The sequence below is a fragment of the Protopterus annectens genome, chromosome 6.part1 (genome assembly GCF_019279795.1).
Source record: "Protopterus annectens isolate FY-2018-M chromosome 6.part1, PAN1.0, whole genome shotgun sequence".
Classification (NCBI taxonomy): domain Eukaryota; kingdom Metazoa; phylum Chordata; order Ceratodontiformes; family Protopteridae; genus Protopterus; species Protopterus annectens.
Window position 1 is genome coordinate 578,622,078 of NC_056738.1, and position 13,174 is coordinate 578,635,251.

Below are 13,174 nucleotides of genomic sequence, written 5' to 3' on the forward strand. Positions count from 1 at the left end.
AGAAAGTGTAATTATTGTAAAATAAAATTCTTTGTTTCCATTTCAGTTGATCTCAGGATGTAACTGGAAAGTGCTTTTAAGTTAACATAATTCTGAGCTTGATCTTAATTAATTACTGTTCTTTTCACACGTTTGTGCTGTTACATTTGTTTTCAAACCTCCTTATTGGCTGTCTTAGTGAGGTGTTAGGGGTAATACATTTTTGTTTTATATCTCTGGAAGTTTGTTTTATTCAATAGTAGTAGTAGCAGCTGTACATAATTTAACTTTGCAGTTGTAAAGTACAAGTTCTTTGAAACTGCCTAGTGGCACATATGATACTAGTTACAATGTGTATCATGCACAGGTGTAGTAAGGTATATGTGATACTAGTTACAATGTGTATCATGCACAGGGGAACTAAGGTATATGTGATACTAGTTACAATGCGTATCATGCACAGGGATAGTAAGGTATATGTGATACTAGTTACAATGTGTATCGTGCACAGGTGAAGTAAGGTATATATGATACGAATAAACGGGTAATCACCACACGCCAAGAAGGATAGCCTCACTCCGTTGAAACACTCCGTTTATTGCAATAAGAAACAGCACAAACCACATTAACGCTGACACACTGTAGTAAAACGTTTTTGTCGTGAACTTCATCAGAAGAAACAAACAAGTGTGACACAAAACACCCTTGTATATATATATATATATACACATAAATTAATTAATTATCCAATAAAAAACTTAATTGGTTGAACACATTCATCTTCATTTTTAAAAATATATCTTAAAATGCAATAGTAATAATAAAACTGATGAACATGATCCTATGAATAAAAATTGATATGTCAGACAAATGTATGTATTAAATATTAAAATAGATAATAAAATACATAGTAAAAATACAAAACCTTAAGAAAACATTGTAAATATATAAAATATATATTGAATTCAGTGGCTGAATGTTGTACTTTAGTACCATCTTGTGGCCGAAAGTGTAAATATAAAATATACTAGTTACAATGTGTATCGTGCACAGGTGAAGTAAGGTATATGTGATACTAGTTACAATGTGCATCATGCGCAGGAGTAGCAAGGTATATCTGATACTAGTTACAATGTGTATCGTGCACAGGAGTAGTGAGGTACATGTGATACTAGTTACAATGTGTATTGTGCACAGGGGTAGTAAGGTATATGTGATACTAGTTACAGTCTGTATTCTGCACAGGAGTAGCAAGGTATATGTGATACAAGTTACAATGTGTATCATGCACAGGTGAAGTAAGGTATATGTGATAATAGTTACAACGTGTATTGTGCACAGGTGAAGTAAGGTATAAGTGAAAATAGTTACAATGTGTATCGTACACAGGGTTAGTAAGGTATATGTAATACTAGTTACAGTGTGTAACATGCACAGGTGAAGTAAGGTATATGTGATACTAGTTAGAGTGTGTATCGTGCACAGGTGAAGTAAGGTATATGTGATACTAGTTACAATGTGTATCATGCACAGGTGAAGTAAGGTATATGTGATACTAGTTACAATGTGTATTGTGCACAGGGGAAGTAAGGTATATGTGATAATAGTTACAATGTGTATCATGTACAGGTGACATAAGGTATATGTGATAATAGTTAGAGTGTGTATCGTGCACAGGTGAAGTAAGGTATATGTGATACTAGTTACAATGTGTATCATGCACAGGTGAAGTAAGGTATATGTGATACTAGTTACAATGTGTATTGTGCACAGGGGAAGTAAGGTATATGTGATACTAGTTACAATGTGTATCATGCACAGGTGAAGTAAGGTATATGTGAAACTAGTTACAATGTGTATTGTGCACAGGTGAAGTAAGGTATATGTGATACTAGTTACAATGTGTATTGTGCACAGGGGAAGTAAGGTATATGTGATAATAGTTACAATGTGTATCATGCACAGGTGACATAAGGTATATGTGATAATAGTTACAATCTGTATTGTGCACAGGGGAAGTAAGGTATATGTGATAGTAGTTACAATGTGTATCGTGCACAGGAGGAGTAAGGTATATGTGATACTAGTTGTAGTATGTATCATGCATAGGTGAAGTATGGTATATGTGATACTAGTTACAATGTGTATCGTGCACAGGGGTAGTAAGGTATATGCGATACTAGATGCAATGTGTATTGTGCACATGGGTAGTAACATATATGTGACACTAGTTATAATGTTCATCATGTGCATGGGTAGTAAAGTATATGTGGTACTAGTTACAGTGTGTATCATGCACAGGAGTAGTAAGGTATATGTGATATTAGTTACAATGTGTATCGTATACAGGGATAGTACGGTATATGCAATATTAGTTACAATGTGTATCGTGCACAGGTGAAGTAAGGTATATGTGATAATAGTTACAATGTGTATCGTGCACAGGGGGTGTAAGGTATATGTGATACTAGCTACAGTGTGTATTGTGCACAGGGTTAGTAAGGTATATGTGATACTAGTTACAGTGTGTATTGTGCACAGGAGTAGCAAGGTATATGTGATATTAGTTACAATGTGTATCATGCACAGGGGTAGTAAGGCATATGTACTATTAGTTACAATGTGTATCATACACAGGGGTAGTAAGGTATATGTGATACTAGTTACAATGTGCATCATGCACAGGGGTAGTGAGGTATATGTGATACTAGTTACAGTGTGTATCGTGCACAGGAGTAGCAAAGTATGTGTGATACTAGTTGCAGTGTGTATTGTGCACAGGTGAAGTAAGGTATATATGATAATAGTTACAATGTGTATCGTGCACAGGGGGAGTAAGGTATATGTGATACTAGTTACAGTGTGTATCGTGCACAGGTGAAGTAAGGTATATGTGATACTATTTACAATGTGTTTCGTGCACAGGTGAAGTAAGGTATATGTGATACTAGTTGTCTATCGTGCACAGGGGTAGCAAGGTATATGTGATACTAGATACAATGTATATCATACACAGGGGTAGTAAGGTATATGTGAAACTAGATACAATGTGTATCTTGCACAGGGGTAGTAAGGTGTATATGATACTAGTTACAATGTGTATCATGCACATGAGTAGTAGTGTATATGTGGCACTATTTATAATGTTCATCATGCGCAGGGGTAGTAAGGTATATGTGATACTAGTTACAATGTGTATCGTGCACAGGAGTAGTATGGTATATGTGATATTAGTTACAATGTTTATCGTGTACAGGTGAAGTAAGGTATATGTGATACTAGTTACAATGTGTATCGTGCACAGGTGAAGTAAGGTATATGTGATAATAGTTACAATGTGTATCGTATAAAGGGAGAGTAAGGTATATGTGATACTAGTTACAGTATGTATCGTGCACAGGTGAAGTAAGTTGTATGTGATACTTGTTATAATGTGTATCGTGCAAAGGGGGAGTAAGGCATATGTGATACTAGTTACAGTGTGTATTGTGCACAGGAGTAATAAGGTATATGTGATATTAGTTACAATGTGTATTGTGCACAGGGGTAGTAAGGTATATGTAATATTAGTTACAGTGTGTATCGTGCACAGGGGTAGTAAGTTATATGTGATACTAGTTACAGTGTGTATCGTGCACAGGAGTAGCAAGGTATATGTGATACTAGTTACAGTGTGTATTGTGCACAGGAGTAGTAAGGTATATGTGATATTATTTACAATGTGTATCATACACAGGGGTAGTAAGGTATATGTAATATTAGTTACAATGTGTATCGTTCACAGGGGTAGTAAGGTATATGTGATACTAGTTACAATTTGTATTGTGAACAGGGGTAGTAAGGTATATGTGATACTAGATACAATGTGTATCTTGCACAGGGATAGTAAGGTGTATGTGATACTAGTTACAATGTTATTGTGCACATGGGTAGTAATGTATATGTGATACTAGTTATAATGTTCATCATGCACAGGGGTAGTAAAGTATATGTGATACTAGTTACAATGTGTATCGTGCACAGGGGTAGTAAGGTATATGTGATACTAGATACAATGTGTATCTTGCACAGGGATAGTAAGGTGTATGTGATACTAGTTACAATGTTATCGTGCACATGGGTAGTAATGTATATGTGATACTAGTTACAATGTGTATTGTGCACAGGGGTAGTAAGGTATATGTGATACTAGATACAATGTGTATCTTGCACAGGGATAGTAAGGTGTATGTGATACTAGTTACAATGTTACTGTGCACATGGGTAGTAATGTATATGTGATACTAGTTATAATGTTCATCATGCACAGGGGGTAGTAAGGTATATGTGATACTAGTTACAATGTGTATCTTGCACAGGGGTAGTAAGGTGTATGTGATACTAGTTACAATGTTATCATACACATGGGTAGTAATGTATATGTTATACTAGTTATAATGTTCATCATGCACAGGGGTAGTAAGGTATATGTGATACTTGTTGTAAGGTATATGTCATACCCGTTATACTGCGTATCGTGCACAGGAGTAGTAAGGTAAATGTGATACTAGTTACAATGTGTATCATGCACAGGGGTAGTAAGGTATATGTGATACTAGTTTTTTTTCTCCAGATCCCCAATAAGACTCCCCACTGGCACAGCTATAGAGTTGAGTCCTTAGCCAGGGTCCAAGCCAAGCCCTCCAACACTCTGTCTATCCAACCAGTGCTTCGTGTCCCTGCCCAAATAGCTCTCACACACACCCTTAGAGATTTGTTTAAAACACACACACACACACACACACACACACACACACACACACACACACACACACACACACACACACACACACACACTCCTGGGAAAGGCTAGCACAGGTTTTTGAGCTATGCCCCTTTCTGCCCAGAGTATAAGGTAGTTATAACTGCCACCAGAATGCCTTATCAGCTACTTTAAGGCCCTTAACAAAGGTTTTCCAATTTTACTGTGTAATTTTAATACTAATACAAATGGTAGTTTGACTAAGAGCAAGGCTGTGAGGAGTGACCCACACAGTGTCACCAAATAAACATGCAAGTACTCTCAAAACTTAAATATCTCTACACAGATCAGCCACAATGAAAGGTTTAAATATATTTAATAATAAATAATAAAAGAACAAAACAATACTAAATATATATTCACAGTGACATCAGAGTTCAAAACCACAGGAAATATTTAAAACAACATGGCAGGACAGTCTCAAATAAATAAAGAAAATATCTCAACTAAGCTTCACTATATTCTTAAATGTATCTAAGAAAATTATACTGTTCCCTAGTAACTTACTATTAGAACAAGGCAGATGTGGTTAATGGATCATCTAGCTGTCAGGTCCAAGACAGACTATAGAATGGTCTGTCTCACTAACAGACTTCTCAAATTAATATCTAAAATATTACTGCTGAGATAGCTTGTAGAATGACATAATTTTTTGTCATCTGACTTTTAGTTCCCAAGCCCATAACAACCATTGATGGCAGCTGGTAGCATTTAGCACCTACCTGTAAAAATATACGTATAAGGGCTTCTCCTCAGATCTCTAGCAGTTGCTGGAAGTCATAAAACAATTGCATTCCTTAATGCTTTCAAGACTAGTAATTACTTCACCCTAAAGACAATACAGAAAGTTTCCTAGTACAGACATCGTGTCTGTTGTTGTATTGCAAACTGAAAGATACCATATTTTATGGCCTAGCCATAAAGTCATTTAATTTCAGTTCTTTTTCTGAAGTTAACCTTCTGTAGTCCAGTTTCCACTATTAAAATATATACATTCAAACAGTTACAATAGTGCATGTACATTTCTGTTCTCTTCCACTAGAGCACACTGTGGCTACATTTCAAACAGCACTCTGTAAATACTCTTTTCAACAAACGCATCTGTATAAGCAGTTTGATATACGCATGACATAATGTGTCTGTGCATATAGTTTGATATACGCATGACATACAGTTTTAATACATTTGTAACAGAAGCATCTTGTATAAATCATTTTAATATTCATCAATGATATGTAATTATTTACAAAATTCCAGCTAGCTGGGCTGGCAGTATCTCCTTTCGTCACAGTAACATTGCTGAATTACAATAAAATACAAACCAGCAAGGACAGGTAAATGTTAGAATGTTTGCTAACACTTCAGATATTACTTGATCTCCAGTCTCTACCAGTGACTTGGTGTAAGCTGCACAACTGAAGCATACCCCCTTCCTTTCCCCAGGGAGAGGAGAGCAGGCATTGCAATGGCATTTCCTTCCACCCCTCCCAGCAAGCTCCAGTAATTGCTGAGATAATAACTGAATCTGGGTCATCTGAGATACAATTAGGCTTCCATCCTTCTTTGGCGTGGAAATGGCTCTGCATTTTCACTCCTGAGCATGAAATAAATTACCAATTCCCATTTGAAAGTTTGATTGAAAACAGGCTTGCAGGCTGATGTATCTTGATCACTAAACTATAATGTTATCCATTTTTTGTCAGAATCGCTGCAACCAGGATACAGTTTGATGGTACAAGAAGATCACATAACTGACAGAGTGCCTAGTAAATACAAAAAAGTGCCCTTTAGAGATATTAACCTTGGAGATGAAATGCCTCATTGCCAAAACTGCTATTATTTATTAGAAGTGAGAATGAGTTAGTTCACTCTAAGGGTAGTAGTATTGTTGATCTTGTTGTAGCAAGAAGCCAACAAATCAAGTCATTACCTCAGACATAGCATGAGTTCCTCATGCCAGGAAGCAGATACAGCATCAGGTGGCCCCTTCCCGTAATCATTGGGCTTCAGCATGACATAATACAATGCTGTGAGTAAAAGTGGAATAAGTTATGTGATTACATATTTCCAAGCATTTTGTAACATTCATGCATGCGATAACCATGCAATTTATGATTTTGTTGAATGTTGGAGAAGCATGGTTATTTTGTAAGACAATCTTCCAAACTGTGTTTCAGAGTATACCATACACGGAAATTTTCCAAGTGTAGTATCGCTGATTACAAGGAATTTCTAAACCGTGGTGGAGGTTCCTGTCTCTTTAACAAACCAACAAAGGTGAAGTGTAACCATTTTTATTTGCTTGTCCAAATATGTTTTTTATCTGTTTAATTTATTTACTTAAATGTCTAAATTTTACTTATTTAATGTGCTTTGGATTTTAGTGTGTTTTATTCTGCACCCTTTTTCTTTTGTGGAGGTATTAATTTCTGTTAGAATGACATTATTATTTTACGTACTGCATTTTATTGAAGTTTCCTTCCCCATGTCCTGAGTTAGCACTTCATTTGAGACAGTTCACTTACCAATTTACCAAAGATAAGGATGTACAATAACATATTTGAATTAATTATAAAGACTGAATTTTATGCCTTCTTGCTGTTCCAAACTGAAAAAATGTAGCTTTTTACCACATTGGTTTCAAATGAGTTTGATTAAAGAAAACTGAGGTTATATCTATATCTACATCTACGTTTATATCTATTACTGTCTATTATCTATATATATATATATATATATATATATATATATATATATATATATATATACTGAAAAATCAATTGACTGAAACCCATAATACTGAAATCTTACAATGCTAAATTTTATCATACTGAATTGTAAAGTGGACGATATAAAACCAGAATAGGTGGGGGGTTACACCCTCCACATCCTCCACACCCCTCATTGTGGGGGGCTGTGCCCCCCAACTATATATACTAACTCCAGGATCACACTAATTCCCTACCGTAGTGCAATCCTGGAGTTAGTATAAATAGGGGGAATGTAAGGGGCACAGCCCCCCACAAAGGGGGGGTGTGGGAGGGCATAGCCCCCCACCTATTCTGGTTTTATATCGTCCACTTTACAACTTAGTATGTTGAAATTTAGCATTGTAAGATTTCAGTATTATGAGTTTCAGTTAAGTGATTTTTCAGTATTTTGAAATTTCAGTCTTATGGTCTCAGTCAAATGAGTTTCAGTCATATGCGGTTTCTATCATCTGCTAGGGATTCATATATAGATATATATATATATATATATATATATATATATATATATATATATATATATATATATATATAATGTGTCTGTGAGTAGAAATCAATGTAAATGTGTATAACAGATTGCCATATACAGAAGATAATGCTGTGGCTTTATATCAAAATCCTTTACATGGGCTGAAAGACTACAGAACACCTAGAACCCCCAAAAGCAAAATTATAAATATTTATCTATAGTGTAACATGAGGACAAAAGTTTACAATTCACAGTTTAGTGGTATAGATGAAGGGAATCCCGACTATGACCTAGATGTCCTCAGTTTGAGTAGCAGCTCAGGTGTAGGATGAGCTAGGTAGAGAGGGGTGGGAGAAATGCCAGCAGTCAGCCCTCCCAATCTAACACCCCATCTGTGATATGGGTAGTGCTGTAACTGCAGAGCAAATAGAGATGAATTTGGCATACAGTGAGGGTAGGAGCTAATTAGCTTTATGTGTGGAGATTCATGTGATGTGAAACAGCATTGCCCAAGTAGGAACACCAGAAACTTCCCCAGCTTACAAAGCCAGTATAAGAGATATAACTGGATTGCTCTAATGTGCATTTCACCTTTCTGTTCTCAACAAGCTGATGATCAGTGCTGTCCCAGCCTGGGGTGGTAGTACTGGGGATACTTAAGGTAGAAGCAATTGGAGAAACACCAAACAGCTGATTGTCAACTGAATAAGTATGCAAAAGTGAATAAAAAAAGACAAAAGTATATAGCTGTGAAGAGTTTTTTATAGTAAATTTATACTACAGCTCCAGTAAAATGTGTTTCCTTACTAAGTTTTAAGCAGCAGTTCATTTGTGCTTCTGGTCCTACATCTGTGACATCCAACAGACAACTGCTACTTAAATATGATGTATACAGCCAAGTCTTTCTATCCAGCAGTATAGTCAGAGTTGAAGAAGCAGGGAGCGGATTCTGAATTCTATATATCTATTTCATAAGTGCCACAATTAATGGTGCAAGAGCCAGGTGCATGTTTATGTCCATGATAAGGTAGTGACAGCAAGGTACGGGAACATGTGAAAGGGCATGCATATCAACATGACTGGGAAGGGAGGAGGTCATGTTCCCACTCAAAGTTTGGTGGAATTGTGACAAATGCACTTAAATAGAGCAAAGCCATTGGGATTCTCCATTGGGAAGAGTCTTATGGATAAGGAGCTGTTCATAGGTGCTTACTAGGCTGTTGAATTATGAGTATCATAAGAAGCATAACCTTACATTCCCATGTTCATTATTAGTCCATATATTTTATAATATAAATATCTAAAGATGGGCCAAACAGGTATATGTTGGGGGTAATGTTTCTCCTGTCCATCAGGGTCAGTGATACTAAACTGGGAGTGAATTTGCAGTCACATCCATTCATCAAAATTACGGTAAGTAAAGTAGGAGAAGTACTCTGCTTTGTGTGGAGTGGAAGATGGTTCCATAGAAGCGGTGTTCTTTGTGATATATACCTATTCCTACAGCATGCTCTGTTAATTTTGTAAAAGTGAGTGAGACCTCCTGAGTGGGTGTTTATGATACCATTGGATGGATGAGTGTATAGTAGGTCTGACAGAACAGTCTATTGAGGCACTCAACCCAAGACAGAGGTCACCTTTCAATAGCCTGCATGATACCAGGAGCAGAGACAAGGCTTTCAGATGCTCTGCATAGTTTTTATGATTTCAGCCTTTGATTTTTAGTGAGAAAATGGTGTGGTCATTCAAGTTGTGAGAAGTGTTTTATACTGAAAGTGATAGGCCTAATGAGTACGGAGTACGGTGGAACAGTTACGTCCCTGTAGACACACACACACACACACACACATATATATGTGTGTGTGTGTGTGTGTGTGTGTGTGTGTGTGTGTGTGTGTGTGTGTGTGTGTGTGTATATATATATACATATATATATATATATATATATATATATATATATAAAATTAACCGCACTCAAAAAAATTGAACGAAGAGAAGAAATTTTAACTAAGAAATGAACTTCGTGACAATAAAAGCATTCAAAAAATAGTAAATCACACCAACAACTCTTGTAGAACTTTAGCGCTTTCGTCTTATTTATTATCAAGACTTCTTCAGAAAGACATGTTTCATAAGTATGAGCAACCATTTTCACTTCCTTTATATACATTAGTTCTAGTAGGCCATTTAAATTAACAACAGTTCCTTTCCAATAGTAAAGTGTGAACAAGCAGGGTGCTGTGTGCATTTTCATTAACATTACAATCGCAGTTACATAAGGTAAATTGGTCAGACAGTAATAGCCTTGTGGTGCCGTGTGCATACTAAAAGGGATTGTGTGCAAAAAGGGATCATGTGCAAAAAAGGGGATTGTGTGCAAAAAGGGACTGTGTGCAAAAAGGGATTGTGTGCAAAAAAAAAAAAAAATTATTGGGGAAACGGGAAGGATGACAATCATGCTGTGATGATTCTAATATAAACACGTAACGTATGAGTCTTTGCCTCCAAAGGTAAGTAAAGAAGGGAATGGGGGAAGGTGGAGGAGTCAGGTAGAGAGTCCTACTATGCTTTGTTATCGGTGTGTGTGTAGAGAAATGTGTGGATATGCCACCTGATGGGGGAGTGGGAGGAATGCGGTGTGGACTTGAGGGGGGGCTGGTAATGGGCTGCCCATGACAAGGAGCATATGAATGACAGAGTGTCCCAGAAGACTGTCAGTGCGGATGGTACCAGCTGTGGGCTGGTTTGGATGGTATCACCCCTTGAATGGCTGCGTGAAATAGTGAGTCCGGGGGGTATAGTAGGTGCGGTCACCGGGGGCTAGCCTCTTGATTGGGAGTATGTGTGTAGGGGGTATGGGGGAGTCAAAAGTCAGAGAGAGAGAGGAAACACATTATATTCACTTGCACAGTTGTAAATCCATAATCACATTAAATCTACTTGCACAATTCTTCAAACCCTCTTGCACAGTTCTTCAAACCCTATCACATTTCAATCTCTGTACCATTTAAGTGCACATTTAATGTTCAGTGTCTCGTTGAGACCTGGATAGACATCAGCTCTCAGTTCTATCTGCCATTTTAATTCCTGGACTTGCAGGAATGTGTCTATGTCCCCTACAAATTCTGTTATTTTTTCCAGCACTGTGAATTTGAATCCTGTGAAGTTTGGGCAAATAGCACTGTGTTTAGCCAAGGCATTCAAACTGTCCTGTTTGTGTATTGCTGCAGTGTGTTCTTTAATACGGCTACTCAGCTTCCTGTTCGTTTTGCCGATATAGAAATTCCCACAGTGTTCGCAGAAAGCACAGTAGACTACATTTTTTGTGTTGCAGTCATAGTAGTCATGTAGACTGACAGTTCTGTTGCAGTGCAGGAAGGTGACGTTGTTGTTTTTTCGTATGTGTACACAGGCAATACACTTGCCGCAGTCAGACATTCCAGGTTCTGTCGATACTTCGCTCTGTGGGGATGGGCTTTTATTCCTCTCGAACGCACCACCAAAAGAAGAGGTTCGTTTGAAACAGAAGTTTGGGGATGTCCCAAGTAACTTTGTCAGACCTTTTTCTCCTCCCAAGATGTCCCAGTTGTTGGTGAGGACCCCTCTGATTCCAAACATATCGGTGGAAATTGGAAGGGGGAAACTTGACACCCAGTCCTTTTTGTTCGGTCCGTTCTGTGCCCTTGCTGTGAATCCCTTTTCCAGGATTGGTGGGTACCTGGAGTGTCTGTGCTGTATGATCTCTTGGAACGGGTTGTCCACTAGATACTCTGGGTATTTTCTTTCTGGGAACAAGTTTCTGAGGTAAAAACCTTCCTTGATGAAAACCTCATCCCTAAAAATGAGTCTGGATAACCGGATGAATTGTCCTTTTACAATATTCTTTTTCATGAAATGGGGATGCTGGCTGCTGAACTCTAGATAGTTATTCCAGAAAGTGGGCTTGTGGTAGATGTTGGAGTCACACTGTCCACTTTCTGGGTCTATAGCGAGGTGGATATCCAGGAATTGAGTGGTGGTTCCGATATGTCCTACTGTGAGGGTCAGGAAGTCCAGACTCTGGAAAAGGGTTTCCAGAAAATTGCTCAGAGAAAGTCTGTCCCCCTTCCAGACAAAAAAGACGTCATCAATATAACGCCTGTACATTATGGTGTTGTTGAACCCGGGCAGTGATTCAACCTTATCCATTTCCCAGGCACTGAGGACTAAGTTTGCATATGCTGGGGCCATTTTGGACCCCATGGCTACCCCTTTCTGTTGGTGGCAAATCTTCCCGTTGAATTGAAAGAAGTTATTTCTTAATACTGCTTCTGTTAACCTGCATACAGTATTAATCTTAGTCCCGCTTAGGTTGGAGTGCCTGTTCAGGTACTGTCTGGTGAGGGTCAGTCCTTTGGCATGGGGGATGTTTGTATAGAGTGCTTCTACATCTAGGGTGACCAGTAAATATTCCCCTCCATCCAGCCTTAGTTTGAAGATGTCGTTTAGAAAAGCCCAGGAGTCCTTGGTGTAGTATTTGCTGTTCTGTACAATGGGGTTAAGGATGTGGTCCACGTATTGTAAAATCTTTTCTGTTTTTGTCCTTCGGTTCGATACCACATGGCGGAAAGGTGGATTTTCAGGGTTCTTGTGAACCTTGGGGATTCCAAAAAATTTTCCAAGGCTGGGTATCACGACCTGCATGAAGTCTTTTTCGTCTTGAGAGATCTCATCTCTGAGGTACAGTTCCAACAGTAGGTTGTCAATTTGTTTAAAGTTTTGTTGTACCTGGTTGATGTTGACCTTTTTGTAGAACTGGTTATTCATGAGGGATGCTTCAAGTGTTTGGATATATCTCTCCTGCTCCATCACTACTATCCCGGATCCCTTGTCAGCCTTCATGATCTGTAGGGATTTGTCCTGACTCAGTTCCTTCCAAGCCTGTCTTTCTTCACTGTTCAGGTTGTGCCACTTTGCCGAGGGCTTATCAGAAAGGAGTTTCCTGATATCCCTTTTGCAGGTACTCGCAAAAAGGCTCAGTGTGTTGGAGAGTGCAGGAGTGTACAGGCTCTTCATGGTAAGGGGTCTGTTGTTATCTTCCGAGCTTTCCTCATCTTCTTCCTCTTCATATTGTTGTATATCTAATTTTAGTTGTAACTTTCTCAGGTAGCACTTGAG

At 38.0% G+C, this 13,174-nt stretch overlaps 1 protein-coding gene across 3 annotated transcripts in view; it reads left to right on the top strand.

Annotated features, from left to right (window-relative positions):
* Nucleotides 1-13,174, top strand: part of ADAM23 (ADAM metallopeptidase domain 23) — a 1,167,569-nt gene that overhangs the window by 828,362 nt on the left and 326,033 nt on the right. For all 3 annotated transcript variants that reach the window (XM_044076026.1, XM_044076027.1, XM_044076028.1), the window contains exon 15: nt 6,958-7,057. In XM_044076026.1, coding sequence (XP_043931961.1) covers nt 6,958-7,057 — 100 coding nt within the window. The remainder of the gene's footprint in view (nt 1-6,957; nt 7,058-13,174) is intronic.